Source organism: Manis pentadactyla, chromosome 10, assembly GCF_030020395.1.
Source record: "Manis pentadactyla isolate mManPen7 chromosome 10, mManPen7.hap1, whole genome shotgun sequence".
Lineage (NCBI taxonomy): Eukaryota > Metazoa > Chordata > Mammalia > Pholidota > Manidae > Manis > Manis pentadactyla.
In genome coordinates this window covers 95,845,829-95,868,227 of record NC_080028.1, presented here as the reverse complement: position 1 = coordinate 95,868,227, position 22,399 = coordinate 95,845,829, and the positions used below count along the sequence as shown (strand labels likewise).

Here is a 22,399-nt window from a genome sequence, read left to right as displayed (position 1 = left end):
CATGGTGAACAGTGCAAGGGCAGTCATATCACAGAAACTTTCAGTTTTGATCACGCATCATGAACTATAAACAAGTCAGATATGATTATTCGTTTGATTTTTATACTTGATTTATATGTGAATCCCACATTTCTCCCTTATTATTATTATTATAATTTTTTAAAATAAAATGCTGAAGTGGTAGGTAGATGCAAGATAAAGGTAGAAAACATAATTTAGTGCTGTAAGAAGGCAAATGTAGATGATCAGGTCTGTGCCTATAGACTAAGTATTAATCCAAGCTAGACAAGGGCAACAAAACATCCACGGATGTAGAAGATTTCTCTCAAAACGGGGGGTGAGGTTCTAAGTCTTCCCTCTGTTGATCCCCAATTTCTCACCTGATGGCCCCCCTGCGACTGTGCCTGTCTTAGGTTGTTCCTCCCTTGAGGAATCTTACCCGTCTCTGGCTAATCAGTCATCTTCCGGGGCCAAACAGGGAAATGTTAAGTTGGTAAGTGAGAGAGAAACCATATTGTTTGAAAAGGTTAGCTTTTTACTTCTTTGCAGATTTATGCCCTGTGGCTTCTATGCCCAGCATTTGTCTTGAGGTATCTTTACCACTTGGAAGAATTATGATACTCGGTAATTTTCTATATGAGGCACTAATTCTACTAAAGGGTTGTAATTAGGAAGGAAGAAGAAAAGCTATAGAAGTAGCAGACGGAAGAAAACATGGGAAGATTGATTATTTCTTTGACATATCTTCTTGTCAAGTAACATAAGCATGTATAGGTTTTAAACTACTAATTAAATTGCGCGCACACATTAACATAATAGGAATACAGCTACATAACAAAAGCAGACATACAATTACCAGCCATATCCAGTGAAACCAAGAAAACCAGTTAGGTACCCTAGGCATTTGTGAAAACTTATCAATGATATGATGGATATTGTCTAACTGAATTTGAATAGTTTGTGAAAAAATCAGACAAATTAAAACAACACATTCCTGGGAACTGTTCACATCCCATATGTTCTTTTAACAGTAGATAGTCCATAGTCGCATGATTTTGGAGCGCTGCAACTTGCACTTCTCCTAATTCTTGGTTGAGTTCCGACAGTATAGATTCAGTGAAATTTGTTGTTTTACTGTATGCACAGGCCAGCTTAGATATCTCCTTCTTCATTCCCATGGCAAATCCAGGAGCTGGTGGGATGAGTGCATCTACACCTGTAGCAGTGCGTGGATCTTTGTTGGGGTTTTTTGATGATCATCTTCTGGCATGAGTCTTCCAGAGAGTGCTGATGTTGGAAGTTTTTTTTCATATTGTATTTAGTTCATTTTCGGGGTAGCCCAATTAGGCTTTGATCCTCTGTATAAACACAAACAGGCCCTTTGCCTACACTTTGATATGACCTTTTTATCATTGTGAAGAACCTATTGGAGATCACCACACAGGAACTGCTTTTTTTTTTTTAAGAGAAAGGAATATTATCAGAAAAATGTACTTCCATAGTTGATCATATGACACCCTTTAAAAGATCAAAATTAAGGATTTGTAAAGCATGCATTAATCGTTGATTTGCAGTTAGTTTTATCCTATCAGGGAGTAATCCCCCTTTTCTTTCTCTTTTTTTTTTGTTATCATTAATCTACAATTACATGAAGAATATTATGTTTACTAGGCTCTCCCCTATACCAAGTCCCCCCCACAAACCCCATTACAGTCACTGTCCATCAGCATAACAAAATGTTGTAGAATCACTACTCGTCCTCTCTGTGTTGCACAGCCCTCCCCTTTCTCCCACCCCCCACATTATGCATGCTAATCATAATACCCTCTTCTCCCCACACCCTTATCCCTCCCTACCCACCCATCCTCCTCAGTCCCTTTCCTTTGGTACCTGTTAGTCCATTCTTGGGTTCTGTGATTCTGCTGCTGTTTTGTTCCTTCAGTTTTTCCTTTGTTCTTATACTCCACAGGTAAGTGAAATCATTTGGTATTTCTCTTTCTCTGCTTGGCTTATTTCACTGAGCATAATACCCTCTAGCTCCATCCATGTTGTTGCAAATGGTAGGATTTGTTTTCTTCTTATGGCTGAATAATATTCCATTGTGTATATGTACCACATCTTCTTTATCCATTCATCGACTGATGGACACTTAGGTTGCTTCCAATTCTTGGCTATTGTAAATAGTGCTGCGATAAACATAGGGGTGCATCTGTCTTTTTCAAACTGGAGTGCTGCATTCTTAGGGTAAATTCCTAGGAGTGGAATTCCTGGGTCAAATGGTAAGTCTATTTTGAGCATTTTGAGGAACCTCCATACTGCTTTCCACAATGGTTGAACTAATTTACATTCCCACCAGCAGTGTAGGAGGGTTCCCCTTTCTCCACAACCTCACCAACATTTGTTGTTTTGTCTTTTGGATGGTAGCCATCCTTACTGGTGTGAGGTGATATCTCATTGTGGTTTTAATTTGCATTTCTCTGATAACTAGCAATGTGGAGCATCTTTTCATGTGTCTGTTGGCCATCTGAATTTCTTTTTTGGAGAACTGTCCAGTTCCTCTGCCCATTTTTTAATTGGATTATTTGTTTTTTGTTTGTTGAGGTGGGTGAGCTCTTTATATATTTTGGATGTCAAGCCTTTATCGGATCTGTCATTTACAAATATATTCTCCCATACTGTAGGGTACCTTTTTGTTCTATTGATGGTATCTTTTGCTGTACAGAAGCTTTTCAGCTTAATATAGTCCCACTTGTTCATTTTTGCTTTTGTTTTCCTTGCCCAGGGAGATATGTTCAAGAAGAGGTCACTCATGTTTATGTCTAAGAGATTTTTGCCCAGGGAGATATGTTCAAGAAGAGGTCACTCATGTTTATGTCTAAGAGATTTTTGCCTATGTTTTTTTCTAAGAGTTTTATGGTTTCATGACTTACATTCAGGTCTTTGATCCATTTCGAATTTACTTTTGTATATGGGGTAAGACAATGGTCCAGTTTCATTCTCTTACATGTAGTTTGTCCAGTTTTGCCAGCACCATCTGTTGAAGAGACTGTCATTTCCCCATTGTATGTCCATGGTTCCTTTATCAAATATTAATTGACCATATATGTTTGGGTTAATGTCTGGAGTCTCTAATCTGTTCCACTGGTCTGTGGCTCTGTTCTTGTGCCAGTACCAAATTGTCTTGATTACTATGACTTTGTAGTAGAGCTTGAAGTTGGGAGTGAGATCCCCCCCCACTTTATTCTTCTTTCTCAGGATTGCTTTGGCTATTCGGGGTCTTTGGTGTTTCCATATGAATTTTTGAACTATTTGTTTCAGTTTGTTGGAGAATGCTGCTGGTAATTTGATAGGGATTGCATCAAATCTGTATATTGCTTTGGCAGGATGGCCATTTTAACGATATTAATTCTTCCCAGCCACGAGCATGGAATGAGTTTCCATTTGTTAGTGTCCCCTTTAATTTTTCTTAAGAGTGTTTTGTAGTTTTCAGGGTATAGGTCTTTCATTTCTTTGGTTAGGTTTATTCCTAGGTATTTTATTCTTTTTGATGCAATTGTGAATGGAATTGTTTTCCTGATTTCTCTTTCTATTGGTTCATTGTTAGTGTATAGGAAAGCCACAGATTTCTGTGTGTTAATTTTGTATCCTGCAACTTTGCTGTATTCTGATATCAGTTCTAGTAGTTTTGGAGTGGAGTCTTTAGGGTTTTTTATGTACAATATCATGTCATCTGCAAATAGTGACAGTTTAACTTCTTTACCAATCTGGATTACTTGTATTTCTTTGTTTTGTCTAATTGCCGTGGCTAGGACCTCCAGTACTATGTTAAATAACAGTGGGGAGAGTGGGCAACCCTGTCTTGTTTCTGATCTCAGAGGAAAAGCTTTCAGCTTCTAGCTCTTCAGTATGATGTTGGCTGTGGGTTTATCATATATGGCCTTTATTATGTTGAGGTACTTGCCCTCTATACCCATTTTGCTGAGAGTTTTTATCATGAATGGATGTTGAATTTTGTCAAATGCTTTTTCAGCACCTATGGAGATGATCATGTGGTTTTTTGTCCTTTTTGTTGATGTGGTGGATGATGTTGATGGATTTTCGAATATTGTACCATTCTTGCATCCCTGGGATGAATTCCACTTGATCATGGTGTATGATCCTTTTGATATATTTTTGAATTCGGTTTGCTAATATTTTATTGAGTATTTTTGCATCTACATTCATCAGGGATATTGGTCTGTAATTTTCTTTTTTGCTGGGGTCTTTGCCTGGTTTTGGTATTAGGGTGATATTGGCTTCATAGAATGAGTTTGGGAGTATTCCCTGCTCTTCTATTTTTTGGAAAACTTTAAGAAGAATGGGTATTATGTCTTCTCTGTATGTCTGATAAAATTCCGAAGTAAATCTGTCTGGCCCGGGGGTTTTTTTCTTGAGTAGTTTTTTGATTACCGTTGCAATTTATTTGCTCGTAATTGGTTTAACTTTTGTGTTTCTTCCTCGGTCAGTCTTGGAAGGTTGTATTTTTCTAGGAAGTTGTCCATTTCTTTAGGTTTTCCAGCTTGTTAGCATATAGGTTTTCATAGTAGTCTTTAATAATTCTTTGTATTTCTGTGGAGTCTGTCGTGATTTTTCCGTTCTCATTTCTGATTCTGTTGATGTGTGTTGATTCTCTTTTTCTCTTAATAAGTCTGGCTAGAGGCTTATCTATTTTGTTTATTTTCTCAAAGAACCAGCTCTTGGTTTCATTGATTTTTTCTCTTGTTTTATTCTTCTCAATTTTGTTTATTTCTTCTCTGATCTTTATTATGTCCCTCCTTCTGCTGACTTTAGGCCTCATTTGTTCTTCTTTTTCCAGTTTCGATAATTGTGATGTTAGACTATTCATTTGGGATTGTTCTTCCTTCTTTAAGTGTGCCTAGATTGCTATGTACTTTCCTCTTAAGACTGCTTTCGCTGCGTCCCACAGAAGTTGGGGCTTTGTGTTGTTGTCATTTGTTTCCATATGTTCCTTGATCTCTATTTTAACTTGTTCATTGATCCATTAATTATTTAGGAGCATGTTGTTAAGCCTCCATGTGTTTGTGAGCCTTTTTGCTTTCTTTGTACAATTTATTTCTAGTTTTATACCTTTGCGGTCTGAAAAGTTGGTTGGTAGAATTTCAATCTTTTGGAATTTACTGAGGCTCTTTTTGTGACCTAGTATGTGGTCTATTCTGGAGAATGTTCCATGTGCACTTGAGAAGAATGTATATCCTTTTGCTTTTGGATGTAGAGTTCTATAGATGTCTATTGGGTCCATCTGTTCTAGTGTGTTGTTCAGTGCCTCCATGTCCTTACTTATTTTCTGTCCAGTGGATCTATCCTTTGGGGTGAGTGGCGTGTTGAAGTCTCCTAAAATGAATGCATTGCATTCTATTTCCCCCTTTAGTTCTGTTAGTATTTGTTTCACATATGCTGGTGCTCCTGTGTTGGGTGCATATATATTTAGAATGGTTATATCCTCTTGTTGGACTGAGCCCTTTATCATTATGTAATGTCCTTCTTTATCTCTTGTTACTTTCTTTGTTTTGAAGTCTATTTTGTCTGATATTAGTACTGCAACCCCTGCTTTCTTCTCTCTGTTGTTTGCCTGAAATATGTTTTTCCATCCCTTGACTTTTAGTCTGTGCATGTCTTTGGGTTTGAGGTGAGTTTCTTGTAAGCAGCATATAGATGGGTCTTGCTTTTTTATCCATTCTATTACTCTGTGTCTTTTGATTGGTGCATTCAGTCCATTTACATTTAGGGTGACTATTGAAAGATATGTACTTATTGCCATTGCAAGCTTTAGATTCGTGGTTACCAAAGGCTCAAGGTTAGCTTCTTTAGTATCTTACTGCCTAACTTAGCTCGCTTATTGAGCTGTTATATACACTGTCTGGGGATTCTTTTCTTCTCTCCCTTCTTATTCCTCCTCATCCATTCTTTATATGTTGGTTGTTTTATTCTGTGCTCTTTCATGTTTCATTTAACTGCTTTTAGTGGGTAGTTGATTTTATTTTTTGCCTTTAGTTAGTATTTGGTTGGTCTGCTTTCTTTGCTGTGATTTTATTTTCTCTGGTGACATCTGTTTAGTCTTAGGAGTGCTCCCGTCTAGAATAGTCCCTCTAGAATACCCTGTAGAGGTGGTTTGTGGGAGGCAAATTCCCTCAACTTTTGCTTGTCTGGGAATTGTTTAATCCCTCCTTCATATTTAAATGATAATCGTGCTGGATACAGTATCCTTGGTTCAAGGCCCTTCTGTTTCATTGCATTAAATATATCATGCCATTCTCTTCTGGCCTGTAAGGTTTCTGTTGAGAAGTCTGATGATAGCCTGATGGGTTTTCCTTCTCTAGGTGACCTTTTTCTCTCTAGCTGCCTTTAAAACTCTGTCCTTGTCCTTGATCTTTGCCATTTTAATTATTATGTGTCTTGGTGTTGTCCTCCTTGGGTCCTTTCTGTTGGGAGTTCTGTGTATTTCTGTGGTCTGTTCGATTATTTCCTCCCCCAGTTTGGGGAAGTTTTCAGCAATTATTTCTTCAAAGACACTTTCTCTCCCTTTTTCTCTCTCTTCTTCTTCTGGTACCCCTATAATATGGATATTGTTTCTTTTGGATTGGTCACACAGTTCTCTTAATATTGTTTCGTTCCTGGAGATCCTTTTATCTCTCTCTGTGTCCGCTTCTATGCATTCCTGTTCTCTGGTTTCTATTCCATCAATGGCCTCTTGCATCTTATCCATTCTGCTTATAAATTCTTCCAGAGTTTGTTTCACTTCTGTAATCTCCTTCCGGACGTCATCCCTTAGCTCTTGTATATTTCTCTGCATCTCTGTCAGCATGTTTATGATTTTTATTTTGAATTCTTTTTCAGGAAGACTGGTTAGGACTGTCTCCTTCTCAGGTGTTGTCTCTGTGATCTTTGTCTGCCTCAAATTTTGCCTTTTCATGGTGATAGAGATAGTTTGCAGAGCTGGCACGAGTGACGGCTGGAAGAACTTCCCTTCTTGTTGGTTTGTGGCCCTCCTCTCCTGGGAGAACAGCGACCTCTAGTGGCTTGTGCTGGGCAGCTGTGCACAGACGGGGCTTCTGATTCTTGCCCGCCCGCTATGGAGTTTATCTCTGCTGTTGCTGTGGGTGTGGCCTGGCTCGGGCTGCTGCTCCAATATGGTGGAGCCACGTTGGAGCGGGAATGGCCAGGAGGCTGTTTATCTCCATGAGGGGCCTCTGAGCTGCCCTGCTATCCAGGGGTTTAGGATGCCCAGAGTTCCCTGCTCCTGGACTAAGTGTTCCAGGATGCTTCTGTCCGGCTGTGGGGTCCCTGTCCCTTTAAGACTTCCAAAAAGCACTCACGTCTCTTTGTCCCCAGGGCACCGGCTGCATGGACCTGCTCACAGGTCTTGCTGCCCTGTTTCCCTAGTATCCAGGACCCCACGCATGCACTGTGTCTGTGCTCTGGTCCGGATGGCTGGGGCTGGGTGTTCAGCAGTCCTGGGCTCCCTCTCCCTCCAGCTCTGCCTGCTCTTCTCCCGCCAGGAGCTGGGGGGAGGGGTGCTCCGGTCCGCCAGGCCAGGGCTTGTATCTTACCCCCTTCGCCAGGCGCTGGGTTCTCGCAGGTGTGGATGTAGTCTGGATGTTGTCCTGTGTCTTCTGGTCTCTCTTTTCGGAAGAGTTGTCTTTGTTGTATTTTCAAAAATATATGTGGTTTTGGGAGGAGATTTCCGCTGCTCTACTCATGCCACCATCTTGGCTCCTCCCCCCTCTTCATTCTTTAAATGGTGTTTTCTGATGAAAAAAGTTCTTAATTTTAATGTGGCCCACTTTATCAAAGTTTTCTTTAATGTCGGTACTTTTTCTATCCTGTTTCAGAAATCTGTCTATTCTGAGGTCATGAAGGTAAGTTGCCTATGTTCTCTTTTGAAAGCTGTATACACCTTTCACATTTGGATTTACAGTTGGACCTAAAATCTATCTGGAATTGACTTCCATGTGTGGTGTGGGTTAGGGGTTAGTTTCTTTTATTTTCCCTTTCCATCTGGATGTCCAGTTGACTATTTATTGAGAAGTCAGTCTTTTCTCTACTGTACTGCATTTGTACCTTTTTCATAAACTAGGTGACTGTATAAATATAGGTCTGTTGTCTTTACACCAATAACACAGTATCTTAACTACTATAGTTTTAAAACAGGTCTCAGTTCTGGTAGCATAAGTCTTCTACTTTTGTTCAATTTCTTCCAAATTGCCTTGGCTATTCTTGGACCTTTGTATTTTCATATACATCTTCGAGTCAACCTGCCAATTTACACACACACACATACACTCACCAGTGTTTTCCTTGCCCCCATAGGCTGTTACTGAACATCACCAAAAAGTTCTTCAATGCAGGGGCTGCTGAAGTGGGTGCCCACGGAGGTGGAGTAGGAAGCTCCACTGTGTTCTGGAAGTGTCGGTGCAGTGGGTCCTTCAGGGATTTGTGTTTCTACAGTGAGGACACCTATGCGAGGCTGCCCCTCTCCAAGAAGGAACTCGAGTCACTCTTCAATAAAAGTCTTGGCAGTGTTTCCTGAAAAATCTTGCTTTCTCTGTGATCCCTGATATAGAAAAGGATGGAATTTAATTATTTTGTCCTGCCCAAGAGCCCCACAGCTGGAGCTGGCATACAGCTACAGCTCTCTACAACAAGCAGGCTCCCCAGCCTCTGATGGGGTTCATTGCTCTGGCACATGTTGGGGAGTATAGGGGAAGCACAGGGCCGGGCCCCACATTTTGCCTGGCCATGCCCTCTCTATCCTTCCTTCTGAGGTATGTGGCTTAGAGAAGTCCGTCTGTTGGGAGTACTTGCACAGGTGGTAGCTGTCTAGAAGTTAACTGGAAAGGTGGCTTCCCAGGCACAGTTTCTACTAAGTCCTCTCTGCTACCCGTGGGGCTGGGCTCCAAGCCTCACGGAGACCCCTGGTATACTCTGGAACTCCAGGCCACAGCTGGCTTACTTCCTCTGGTCTGTGATCCTCGTGGCAAATTAGATTCCTATCTGTTAAAGGAGCTTAAGCCAGGGACCTGAGTGAGGTCTGCTTGGGCACGTTGCCAGGGCAAAGATGGGCAGAATCTTGTAGCAGTGAGGAGTGGGGGCTAGGACCAGACAGACACTCCAGCACCCGTCCCAGCTCAACCCCTTGCTTATTGTGTGCTCACTTCCTCCTCTGTAGGTGGGAGGGACAACAGAGTCCCTCATGGGCTGACGCAAGGATTTCAAGAGTCAGTACATGCAGAGCCTGGAGCTCTGGGCCCTAGTAGGGCAGATGCCCAGTGGGCACCACCGGTGCCACATCAGGCCTTTAACAGTTGAGTGCTCAAGCACAAAGAGCATGTGCTTCTGGGTCCATTTCTGGCTAGGAGTCTTTCAACAAATTTGCCTAATTTAACCGTGCCTCACTTTTCACACTGCAAAATAGGGATAACAATATCATTCCTGAGTCTGTTTAAGACCTGTTAGTGGGTTGGAACTTGTATAGGTTAGAGTTCTCCAGAGAAACTGCACCAATAGGATGAATGTGTGTGTGTGTATCTCTGTATCTCTAGATGTGTACCTCTATCTATCATCTATCTATCTATCTATCTATCTATCTATCTATCTATCTATCTATCTATCTATCTATCTATCTATCATCTATCTATCTATCATCTATCTATCTATATCTGTCTATCTATCTATCTGTCTGTCTATCTATCTATCTATCTATCTATCTATCTATCTATCTATTTATCTATCTATCTATCTATCTATCTATCATCTATCAACCTATTTCTATCATCTATCATCCATAGATATTAAGGAATTGGCTTATGCAATTGTGGGGTCTAAAAGTCCAAAATCTCTAGGGCAGGCTAGCAGGCTGGAAACTCAGGCAGGTTTTGCTGCTATAGTTTTAAGGCAGAATTCCTTCTCTAGGAAACCTCAGTTTTGTTCTTAGACCTTCAGTTGATTAGCTAAGGCCCACCCACACTGTTCAGAGCAACCTCCTTTACTTAAAGTCAACTGATTCTAGATGTTATCCACATTTACAAATACCCTCTAGACTAGTGCTTGACCAATCGGTGAAACAAGAACCTAGCCATGTTGAACCTCTCCTGGCCAGTGAGTCTCATGGCCGCTAATCCCAGGGGCTCATGGCTGTGCAGGGACTAGTTCCTCCTCACCCAGACCAGAGATGTGCTGCAGAGCCGTTCCCCTCACACACCTGTGGTGTACATTCATGTCGATCTCTTCTAAGACCCGTCACAGTTCTCAGGGTAGAGGGGCTGGGGAGAGTCTCTTGTGCCTATTTTACTTATGAGGAAACAGACTCTGACATTCAGTGACTTTGCAGAGCTGTTGGCTTGGCAGTGGAGCCACATTTCTAGATTCTTCTTCACCTTCAGGACAACAGAGTCTTCTCCCAGTGTGGGAACCCCCACCCCCACCCACACACCCCAGGGAACCAAGGATGGGCCTCAAAGCTTGTGGCAGATAGTTGGGCTCTGGATTGAGTGAACCTTGGGGCCAAGTGTGGCTCATTGATCATGAGGCCACGATTGTGGCCAACTCCCTGCTCCCTGTCCCTTTATGGGCCCTGGTTTCCCTTCTTGTAAGTTATTTTCAAGTGCTTGGATTTTCACTCCCTGGGAGTCACTGTGAGAAGCTGGCTCTGAACCTCAGGGCCTGGGGCAAAAGGTCCAGGGCATGGCAGATACCTCCCCTCCACTCAGCTCTCCCATCCCAGTACGGAAGTCCTAAGAAGGTATGGATGGTTGGTCCCATTTTTAGGTCAGGAAATTGAGCCAAAGCAATAGAATATCACCCAGAAATTTCATAAAAACAAGGGCAAAGCTCAGCCATAATCCTACCATTGCAACTATTTTATTTTTCCACATTCTGTTCCTTCACTATCCATCTTTTATATACTTATAAACAGAATACAGATATAATTTTCATCTAGCATCAGGAGCATGCTCATGGTTTTACCTGGTTGAAAATTTTAATTATACTATGTATGTTGTTTTTAAAAGGCAGATAGTCCTTCAAGGCTTATAGTGAAAAAGAGCTGTCCTCTGTACCTCTCTTTACGTCCAATTTTCATTCCCTATAATCACGTTTTTGAAGGAAGGAGGGCTTACCTCCAAAGTGCTAACCAACATTTATATGTTGTGATTTCTCCTGGCTTTTAATCTTGGAGATTTTCTGTTGACTTCCTCCTGTGGAAGATTCTGGTGCTTTTCTTGCAACCCTGACCCATCTTCCATGTCTTCCCGTCTTCCCAAATAATTGTATCACAATTTGGGTTAGATCAATAGACAATGACTAGGGTATTATAACAAAGCAAATCATATTCACTACTGATTCATATAGTAGACCAAGGTGCTTCTCCTTGCTTTAGACTTCTAATTTTCCTGGAAGTTAAAATTTCATTTTGTTATTTGTTTATTTTTTATGCTATGTCGTAGATGTGTATCACTTGACATATCACCAATCCACCCCAGGTTTTCCAAAAGAAGCTTAATTCTCCTTTCCTTATGTTCTTACACATCAGGGGCTATCTCCTTTCTAGAACCCTCCATCTCTTGGCGTAATGTGGTCGGGTTGTGTTCCAGACCTGCTGCAGGCTGTCATAATGAGACATTCCCTTATTTCCCTTCTCAGGATATTCCTTTGTCTCTCTTCCATGTTGAACTTATTGCCTTCTACCCCTGTTTTTTTCTTCTGTTCTCTACTTTACTCCATCCTGGTGGAGTACATCCTTCTACATCTTTCTGAGAAGGGGTGTGTGGAGTGTAAATGTTTTGAGGCCATGCATGTCTACAAATGCCTTCATTCTACCCTCAGACTTGAGGGTTAATTGAACTGGGTACAGAATCTTAGCCAGGAAACCCTCTTCCTTCCAAAGAACGCCACTATCTTCCAGCTTCCATTGTTACTGTTCAAAAGTCTAATGCCATACTGATTGCAGACATTTTCCTGAGGCCTCATTTTATCTTGGGAGGTTTTTAGGGTTTTCTCTTTAACTCTGGGATTCTGAGATTATATGACGATGTGCTTTTTGGTGTCAGTTGTATTGCTATCCTGCACTTTGTGTGCTCTTCCAATTTGAAAATTCATATCCCTTCTGTTTTAGGGATCACTTCTTTGAAACTCTTCTATTTTCTCTGGTCTCTTTTACTAGAACCTCCAATTAATCAGATGTTGGACCTTCTGGACTGAGCCTCTAATTTTCTTATCTCTTTCCTTCAATTTTCTCAGCCCCCTTTCTGCAACTTTCTAGAAAATTCCAATCCTTTTACTGAATATTTTATATCAGCTATTTTTTTTCATTTCTAAGAGCACAATTTTGTGTTTTGATGGTTCTTTTTAAATAACTTCCTGGTGCTTTAGGGATGCAGTCATGTCTCATATCTCTCTAAGGGTATCACAGTTTTGTTTTGTTTTTTAAAGTTTCCTTCTGTCCTCTCATTGTCTCTGTTTCCTGTGTTTGCTTGTTTCCTCTTTGTTGCTTTGGTCTTTGTCTTTTGAGTTAGAGGCTATCTCTGCATATTTAATAGTCAGATATTGGGAGCTGAACTCCACAGCCCAGCAGGCTCATCTTCTCAGAGGCTTCACTGCCGGAGTTGGCAGTGGATCCTAAGTCACTGTGTCTCCAGGACCTCTCTCTTGAACTTGTCAGTTTCCCCAGAGAGGAATCTCTGATTTGTGAGGTTGTGGTATAGCCCTTGCTACCAGCTTTCTAGAAACCAGTGGGGCAAGGATGCTGGGCTATCCCTGCTTGACATTTATGGTGTCACTTAATTCTTAAGTGAAAAAGTGATCAAAACATTCAGGGTCTTTTCTCCATCCACATCTCTCCTCCTGCAGTCCAGCCCCTGTGGTCACGCCTCTGACACTGCCCTACTACTTCTCACTCCCTGGAATTTTGATAATGGAGGTCCTCTGGGGATTCCAACCAGTCTCCTCAGAGACAGTCCTGAGGGTTCCGTGCAACTTATCTATTTGCCATTGTATCTTTCTGGTGGGTCAGAGCTGTGTTTTCAAAGGTGAGGGTGAATTGTGAGACAAAGGAGGAGGTAGAGAACAGGACTTTCCTGTGGAAGGAACTGTGTGTACAGAGGTTTGGAGACCGGAGGAAGCCTTGGATAACTGGGGAAAACTCAGGTGGTGTGCCCCAGCCAGAGGCATGGCCTGGCTGGCCTCGGGAAGAGCAGGGATGACTTATGTGAGTAAGATAGAAAGGTGCATACAGCCCAGCTCCTGTCGCATTTTGGAAACTGAGGCCACCCAGGACTTGTTCCTCTGGCCCCCTGTGAGCACTCACGGCCAACCCACCAGGCTTACCGCACTCGCTGTCCCCACAGCACCTGACCTCTGTGGAGCTTTCTTCTCTTAACAAGGGTTAGGAGTTTGGGCTGGGTCATAGGTCTCCAGAGGGAATTTTAGGGGTCTCTTCCAGCTGGGCCCTGCTTGGGGTGGGCTGTTGGTGACAGACATCCACCCTGCACATGCCCCCTGCCTGCAGATTCATTTCCAAGACCTCTCACAGAGGGAGCTGGGTCTCTGGGGACAGAATTGCCCATGCGCCATGTTGGGGTCTCATGATCCAGGCCTCACAGTGGTCGCACCTCCACCTCTAGCTTTCTGTACAGCCTTGGGAATCCAGCCTCGTTTGGGAGGTGGGTTCTGAATCCTGGGTGCACAGCCATCACCAGTAGCAGTGCCTGCCAAAGGCAAATGGCAGGTGGACTGGCAACTCCCGTCCTGCAGTGGATGGAGGGAGCCCAGCAGTGAGAGCCCAGGGCCGAGGGCACAGGAGGCAGGAGCAATTCCAACAGAAACCTCTTTACAGATGGGAAAACTGAGGTGCAAGGAGGTCATATGAGGGCGTCTTGAGCCACACAGTGAGTTAGCAGTTTCTGTAGTTCTTTTTCCACTGACTGCACCAAGTCGTCAGTCTCTTGTCTTGAAAACACACACACAAACATACACACACTGGTGTGCCCAGCACATCTACATGTCTGATATATACACAGTGGCAATACTTCCTGACACTGGTTTATGTATCTATGTCCTAGACACCAGGAAATGTGCTGTGGTCCCCAGTGCTGTGTGTGTGTGCATGTGTGTGTGTGTGCGCACACACGCACATGCTAGGGAAAGGGGCTGGGAATGGGGCATCCTCAGAATCTCAAAAAATGCAGAGATCTCAGCTTAGCCAGGGGAAACTGAGTTCTAGAGCTGGGTGGGTGAGGCCCTGTCTAGTCACAGAGCTGGTCAGCCCTGTCAGCTGTGTTTCCACTGCTCCAATGAATAGTTAGAGAAAGTTAAACCAATGTAATTTAATTGCTTGTCAATGAAATAAATGCCAGGGGAATCATAAAACCCTCCTGGTCACAGCGCCTACCCAGGCAGGTGGCATGAGGAGGCCGAGCTGGCAGCCTCACCCCTACCCACTGGCTTGGCCTCCTGGCCTCTCTGTGGCTGGGGAGCTGGACCCTCAGTGCCTGATGAAGCCAAGCTACTCCTCATTTGCCGAGCAGAGTGCCCAGTGCCAGAGCAAACCGGGCCTGGGCCCAGCACACTTCCAGAAGTAGGTTCCTGCGAGAGCCCGTGGCTCTGCTCGCCCTCCACTGACCTCCCTCCTACAGAGTCCTGTTTGTTGCCTCAGACCCTGGAGACGCTATTTGCGGCCCCCAAGTGCCTCAGAAATGCACCCTGGGTGAAGCTGGGGCTCGAATTTACAACCCACTGGAGTCCATCCTGCCTCCTGCTCTTCCTGCCGAGCCCCCGGGTGGGGTGGGGTGGTGTCCTCCCAGTGGACGAGTGAGCTGGGGCTGCAGCAGGAAAGGCACCTTTTCAAAGTCCTCCATAGTCAGGGCCTGTTCCCCACAGGACAGGCTGCTCAGGAGGGTTCTTGGGCCTTTGCTCCAAGGGCAGACAATGGGAGTGGATGGGAGCGGGGTGGGGTAGAGGATGGATGGAGGTTAGGGTGGGTGGACAAATGGGGCCATTTGTTTTGATCCCTGCCTTTCCTATTGAAGGCATATTTCAAAGGCCCAGGAGTCCTGGGGAGGCACTAAAAGTCCTCTGGTGGTTTGACCTTATTGACTGGGGTCCTTTGGGGACACAGCGATTTCATAAGGGCCACCACAGACATCAGCACCTGTGGGCCTTTCCCCTCAGGTGGGTCCCTGTCTGCAGAGAGGACCCCTCAACCCACCTGCCTGGGGCCGTCGCAGCCTCAGGGCAGCCTGGAGGCTCTCCTCCCCTCCATTTTTTTGAGGCTGCGGTTCATTTACTGGCCACGCTTGCCCTTTGAGAATTCGCCTCTGTCCTTCTCTTTGCTTTGTGGTCTATACCTATTCTTTCCTTACCATCCCTTTTCTGGGAGGAGCTGGGGGAAACGCGCAGCATAGTTCAATCCTCTGTTTAACCAGAACCCCTCCCCCCGCCCCCCACTGGTCCTTCATGAAGCCCTGCCCCGTCCCAGAGTCAGACAACTGTATACATTCTTCTAGTTGTTTTAAAGTTTCAGTGTTTATACTTCAGTCTTTAATCTGTTTTATGTATCAGGGTTACTGACAAGGTTTTATTGAGGGGAAAAAGAGTTCTGTTCCTAAAACATGCTTATAAACCACTGCTTGGGCTCCGCAGAGCAGGGGTGAGGGAAGAGGGCAAGTGGGGCCTCTGACAGCCCACAAAAGATGTCTTGTAAACTTCAGGTAGGGCTGGTGAGCAGAAGACCCTTGTCAGCCCCTTGGCCCAAGGCCCTGGGGAGGACACAGCCTACACCACCTATCCCCAGAGCCTGAAGATCTCCGGCAGCCCCCCTGCATCTCTCAAAGAGCAATCGCTACCTTAGGAACAGGGACATTAATGAGGTGATTTGCATCCAGTAACAAAGACCGGGCTTCTCCAAGGATGGGGGAGGTTGGGGGCGGGTTGGGCAACGGGCTCTGCTGAGGAACATTCAGGCCAGGAGGTCTCCGATGGACCCAAGCACACCACGTGGGACCCACTGAGTCATCCTCATCCTCTCCCGTGCCTGTGTGTCTGTTTAGCCAGAATGGGGTTTCTGTAAGGCCAGGCTTTGAACCGACTGAGGAATTTAGGTGTCCCTTGACTTCTGGAGCAATAAAAACTGTTTAGAACAGCTTTGAACCATCTATTTCCTCATTAAAGAGCTCCGGTCTCTGGGGCAGACAGACATAAATAGATAATTACAACTCAGGGACACGTATGCCTGGGGGGTTGACCGTTACTGTTCTCCTGATGGGCTCTCTGGCTTCCAGGCCTGGCCCACTGTACACTCTGCTGCCAGAGCGCACTTTCTAACATGCAAATATGACCTTGACTTTCACCCACTCTGACAGCTGCCCATTGGCCTCAGGACACTGCCAAAGCTCCACCTGGCAGGCCTCCTGTGTTAGCACCCAGCCCGTGCCAGCCTGAGTGGCCCCAGGTGTGCTCTAATTCAGCCACGCTGCTGGCAGACTCTGTCTGTTCTTGCTTTGTTCCAGGCCTCAGCTCTCTTCCCTCTGCTGAACCTGGCCTCTCCCGTCTTCCTCACCTGGCCAATCCCTCAAGCCTCATCTTAGATACTACCACCTCCAGGATGTCCTCCCTGATTACCACCTCCTCTACTCCAGACAGGCTTTTGGTGTCCTTACCTCATTTACCATCCATCAGGGACTATCAGATACTTTTGGAGCTCCTCCTTTGTGCTAGGCACTGAGATTTCTGGGCAAACAAAATAGGCAAAGACCCTGCCCTCATGGTCTTCACAGGCTGACAAGTCATCCCGGTGCTGGCCCAGTGCTAGCTCAGGCACTTTGCTGAATAAATGGACAGGACAATGTGCTGTGGGTGCTCAGAGAGGAAGCTAAGAGGTCAAACAGGCTGTATGGAGGACAGGGCACTGAAGATAAGGCCCTGAAGGATGGATAGGAGTTTTTCAGGCAAACAGATCAGAGATTTCATTGCCTGCCTGCCCAGAGGCTATCCTGGTGGCTCAGCTGCTCTCTCCCCAGGATCTACATTCCACTCCCATCCTTCTCTTTCAGAATGCATGAACTGTACCCGGCTCAGCGACATGAGTGAGAGGCTGACCACGCTGGAGGCTAAGGTCAGATGGCCTAGGAAGCCTGGCCTAGGGAGCTAGTGGAGGTGGGGTGGCATAAGGGGTTGTGCATCAGGGGTCGGTGGGGAAACCCCAGACCAGGGAGCCCAGTAGGCCTGAGCAGCCTGGTCCTGGGGGATGACTGCTGCTGGGGCCTTGGTGTCTCTTGGTGGCCTTCTCTGGGCTGGGCCAGCCTCTTGGGTTGGAAAAGGGGAGTGGGGAGAACAAGAGATCTGAAGATCCCAGATAGTGAGCTGGTCTGGGTGTGGGCCTCGGTGGCTGGGAGGCGGGACTCCTGGAGGTTGACCCTTTGGTGGAAAGAGAAGAGAGGCACTGACCCCCCAGCCCAGGGTTGCTGCCCTGCCTCTGGCTCCTTCCAAGAGGCAGGGGTCCTCCCTGCAGACACACACACCCGAACACACATGGGCACACACACATAACATACACATACCAGGACACAAACAGACACACAGATAGACACATAGGCGCGCGCGCACACACACACACGCACACACACACACACACACACAGCCCTCTCCAACCCTGAATCACCCTTGAATCCTGCCTCCAGCCCCGAAAGTCTGGTCATGAGGGCACCTGCTCAGTAGGACAGGAGCTGTTGGTGACTGTCACTTAGAGTCAGACGTAAGTGGGGACTCCGCTGCCCCCTGCGTCTGGGTGAATCCTATGGAGCTCCCACCTCCTCACCTGTGGAATGGATTGACGTACCAACCTTGCAGGGCTGCAACTGGCTTTGGAGATGGTCAAGTGCTGGACAGGAAGAGGGTCTGTTTTCATTGGTGCCATGTTGCTGTCCCCATCTTACAGATGGGGAGACACCTGTGCAGAGTGGAGCTTGAGAAGCCCAGGGCATGAATGGCCTCCCTTGTCCCCAAGCCCTTTTGTGGGTGGGAGGGTCCCCCAGCAGCACAGGCTCCTGAGCACAGCCTGGGGGCTGGGGACTCTGTGCCCCCCTGGGGGTCAATGGCTCAGTGGGGGTGGGGGTGGGGGTGGGGGTGGAAGGCTTCAGAGAGCAGATGCCACCAGGAGGACGGAGCTGGGGCTGGGCAGCCCTGGGAGGGATGGAGTGTGCTGAGCAAGATGATGGGGTGAATTTCTGGTATCCAAAATTTTAGAAAAGACAGGGTACTCAGGCCAGCTGGCCTGACGGACGTTTCTTAGGCACCTGAAGCCTCCGCATGCTTTGGCAGAGCACTGGCTGACATCCTGCCCTGGCTCCAGCCCAGCACCTCGGGTGTTAAAAGTCACAGCCCTCGGGAGAGAATGCTACAGTGTCAGCTGTCCTCCGCCCACCTGGCCCTCGCCCATGCCCTCCCACCAGGGACAGCTCCTCCCTGGTCCTCCCACCCTGCCACCTCCATCTGCCGAGGGAGCGGGCTGGGGCAGGGTTTGCTCTCTGGCCTGGAGGGCGAGAGTCGTGACTCCTCTGCAGAGCTGCAGGGACAGGGTGCAGTTAGGGACAGCGGGATGTGCTGGGGCAGCCAAGCCTAGGAGGCCCGTCCCAGCAACCGCTCTGCCTTGGCAGGCCCATCTCGGCTCGGCCTCTGCCTGTGAAATGGAAACTGAAGGACTCATTCCCTGCGCCTCACTGGGTTGTTCTGAGGGGTGAGCTCAGGTGGTTCTTGGGTGGGAGGGTGCACATTGCTTGAGTGTGGGGTAAGCAGAGATGTGGCTGCCTCTGCCCTCCTTCTAGACTCCGAGGTAGGGGACATAGGGAATGGGAGACACAGCTCCTGGGTCTTATCTGGGTCACTTCCCACTATCCACGTGCCTGCTTCATGCCCAAGTGTCCTCTGGAGGAACAGGGTCCCTAGGAGTTTTGTCAGCCCAGGTCAGAGGGCCCTGAGGGGCAGCAACCTGGAGAGGTCAGGGAACAAGCTGGGCTAGCTGCCAGGACAACCCTGTAGCCCCAGAGGCAGTGCCAAGGCTAGGTGGGGCTGCAGTGGTCAGAGAAAATATGGCTGGGGTCAGCCGCAAGGGTCAGGCGGATGAAGGCAGAGCCAGGAAGGCAGACCCCAGGCAGGGAGTCAGAAACCAGACAGCTGGCATAAGACAGCAGCAGTCTAGAGGCCTGGAAACTGGCTTCATTCCACAGCAAGTAATAGAAACCTAGCCAATGATGGCTTATTCCTTAAGGGCATTTATTGTTTGTTCAACAAGAAGTCCAGTGGTTTCAGGATTGGTTTGGTGGTTCAAGAAACCAGGCTCTTCACAGCCTTCCCACCACCTTCTTAATGTATTGGCTTTGGTCCTCATGGTCAGTGACTCCTGGTTACAAAACGGCTGCTGCCGCTCAGGACATCATCTCCCTATACCTTGTTCAATGGCAGTAAGTAGAAGGTGAGATAAAGCACCCCAACAGACTCATTATGTTTCATTGGCCAGCACTGGGTTCTATGTCCACCTCCTGGTTGCAAGGGAGCTGGGAAAATGAGTAACTGGCTAATCATGATTCCTCCTCTAGGGCATTCCCACAGGTACCCAATTAGGGGGTTCTGGTGCCAGGGATGAGGGGGTGGTCAGGGGCCAGGCAGCCATCAGGGTGTACTTCATCTTCACTCCCTGCGGTTGCCTGAGTTCCCAAAGGATCCAGACCTTGGAGCTGATCTAGGATTCTTGGCACCCCCTTTTCCTGGGACAGGCTGGAATGGCTGTTGGGGAATGGGGGTGCAGAAGGCTATCAGGAAAACCTCTCCTTCCTCCCCTCCCCTCAGTTTACACTCTGACTTCAGGGACCTCATGGAGTGGGAGGGAGCCCGAGGGAATTTCCCTGCTTGGGGGTCGTGGAAGCCCAAGAGTTCGTCTGGCTTCTGGTGCAGGTGGGTGGTGTCCTGGCCACTCATCCAGGCCGCAGTGACATCATCAGGTCCACTGCCCTCAATGGCTGGCGGTTGTCTGGTTTCCTTGGGCTGAGTCCCCACGCCCACTGCTGCCCGCCCTGGTGAGCTCATGCCCTGCAGGGATGGGATCAGTTTCTCCCAAGGTTGGCCTTGGCTGAGCCAGGAGGGTTTGGCGTTTGGCTGGGGCTGATGCTAACTTGGTTGAGTCAAGGGCACCTCTGCCCGGGTCTGTGGGCTGGAGGCCTTGGGGTCTGCGGGGGAGGTGCCCCAGGAGGAAGTAAGCCAAGCATTTTAAGCAGGGGCAAGGCTGCAGCAGGTCCCCACAGGGGAGCCTGGTGCCCTACCATGAAAAAACACTTGGCCCTGACCCTGGGAGCCCGGGACTGACGCCCCTCCCCTAATCCCTACGAGCTGCCCCATGCCCCTGTTGCTCCTGACCTCTCCCTGTTTAATATGTCCATCTGGCCGTCTCCCCAGGACTCTGCAACTCAACCTACTCCTCTGTACTGGTCACCTTTGCCCACAAACTGCCCTCTCTCACCCACAAACAACACCCCATTGTTTGGGTGGCAATCCCACATTCCCTGAAGCTAGGCCAGGATCAGCTTCACCAAACCCTCCTGCTCCCAAGCCTGGGGGCACCAGGGCCTGATAGTTCTCCTCATCCTTGTCCTCACACCTACTGCCCCAGGGCCACTAACCTTGGCCATGGCCAGTGAGATTCCCAGCAGACACTCAGTGGTTGTGGAAGGAATCATAACCCTCCCCTCCTCAAGGGGATTCTGGGGGTCAGGAGGTCTGGTTCCACTCCCAGCTGCTATGAGATCTGAGCCAGCTGCTGCCCTTCTCTCCACTGGGGCTAAAGGCTGTGGCTGAGCTGTGGGGAGGAGGGTGGGGCGTCGCACGGGGTTCTGGCCCCACTGCCTACGTGCTGGGAGACCTTGGACAAATCACTTGCAGTCTCTGAGCTTCTCTTTCCACCTCACCTGAGGTGTGGCTACAGTGGCTCTTCCACCTTATGGGCCCTTTTAAAGACCAGAAAGGGGAGGGGCTTAGAGAAGTGACTCAGGGGTCACCGGAGCCTCACAGGTCTGCAGCCCATCTGCTAAACACAGGTGGAGATCTGAGACTTGGGGTGTGGGTACAACTTAACGTGTGCTGGGCTTTGGGTACCAAGAGCAAGGAGGTGGCTACTCCCCAGGGCAGGGCTGGTGGTTCCCCCACTGGCTGTTGGCACACAGAGTGGATGAAGCAGAAGAGGAGGGCACACCCAGGAGGGCATGGCCCCCTGCTGCCCAGAAGTTCTGGCCGACTGCAGGGGAGATGAGACAGTTCGCTGGAGTCTTAGGACCTTCCCAGGGCTCAGGAGGGAAGAGGGGCCTGGTGAGGGCCCTGCAAGATCGAGGGCTTCAGTGCGGGGCAAGTTCAGAGTGGCTGGAGCACAGAGGGGAGGAGGAAATGCAGGCGAGGCCCAGGAGGGACAGGGCATCTGTGTATGAAGTGTTGGGACACTGGGGATGCTGCAGCTTGAGGTGGAGGCTCGGCATGTTGGCTTTGCGTGAGGTCCTCACCCCACTGCTGTAAGTGAGGCTCCAGGAGGGGTGAGGCAGGTGGAGGTGGCGGCCAGCTGCTGCAGGGGACACCTTGGGGGCTGCGCAGGCAGGTTGGGCGGCACTGGGCGAGGCCAAACACACAGGCCCCCACCCTCCTGGGAATAGGGGTGAGGAGAGCCTGGAATTTCACAGGATGCAGGATTCTGGCTCTCAAGAGCTGGAGGGACCCTGAGACCCAGGTTCCTCCTTCCCATCGGCAGACTGAGCTCTAAGGCCAGGGGCACAGCAGGCTAGCATGGTAAGCCGGGCTCCATCTGACCCGGCCCGAGGGCCCCTCCGCCCAGGTGGGCCTACTGAGGTTCTCAGCACCTGCTGGCCTGCCCTGAGCAGATCCCTGGTGCACAGCGCCCCCTGCTGGCCTCTCTGGTGGCGGCAGGGACTTGCTGGGGCCTCTGGGGCCTGGGCTCCCAGTTCACCTAATTAGGGAGACAGCCTCTCTGCCCAGGCCCTGGGTCTTCCTGGTCTTTGACCCCTGCCTCCCTCAAGAGGAGAGAACAGGTCTGCTTTTAAAGCTGGCCCTGAGTAACCATGGCCACCTTACGCTTTTCAGAACTCCTGCTAAAAATCATGCACCAAGCTGAGCCCACTATACTCTTCCCTCCCTCCCTCCCTCTGACCTTCCTTCCATCCAGTCATCCACAAACATTCCCAGACCATGTTGTTTGTGCCCTGAACCAGGCAGTGTGGGGCACAAGCGCACCCAGTCCCTCCCTTGGGAGCAGCCCGTGGAGTTGGGGTGACTGTGGTCACTGTTTGAAGAACCACAG

At 47.9% G+C, this 22,399-nt stretch overlaps 1 protein-coding gene across 4 annotated transcripts in view; it reads left to right on the top strand.

The window, feature by feature from the left end:
- Positions 1 to 22,399, top strand: part of COL26A1 (collagen type XXVI alpha 1 chain) — a 168,696-nt gene that overhangs the window by 131,809 nt on the left and 14,488 nt on the right. For all 4 annotated transcript variants that reach the window (XM_057487287.1, XM_036904521.2, XM_036904520.2 and 1 more), the window contains exon 4: positions 17,103 to 17,164. In XM_057487287.1, coding sequence (XP_057343270.1) covers positions 17,103 to 17,164 — 62 coding nt within the window. The remainder of the gene's footprint in view (positions 1 to 17,102; positions 17,165 to 22,399) is intronic.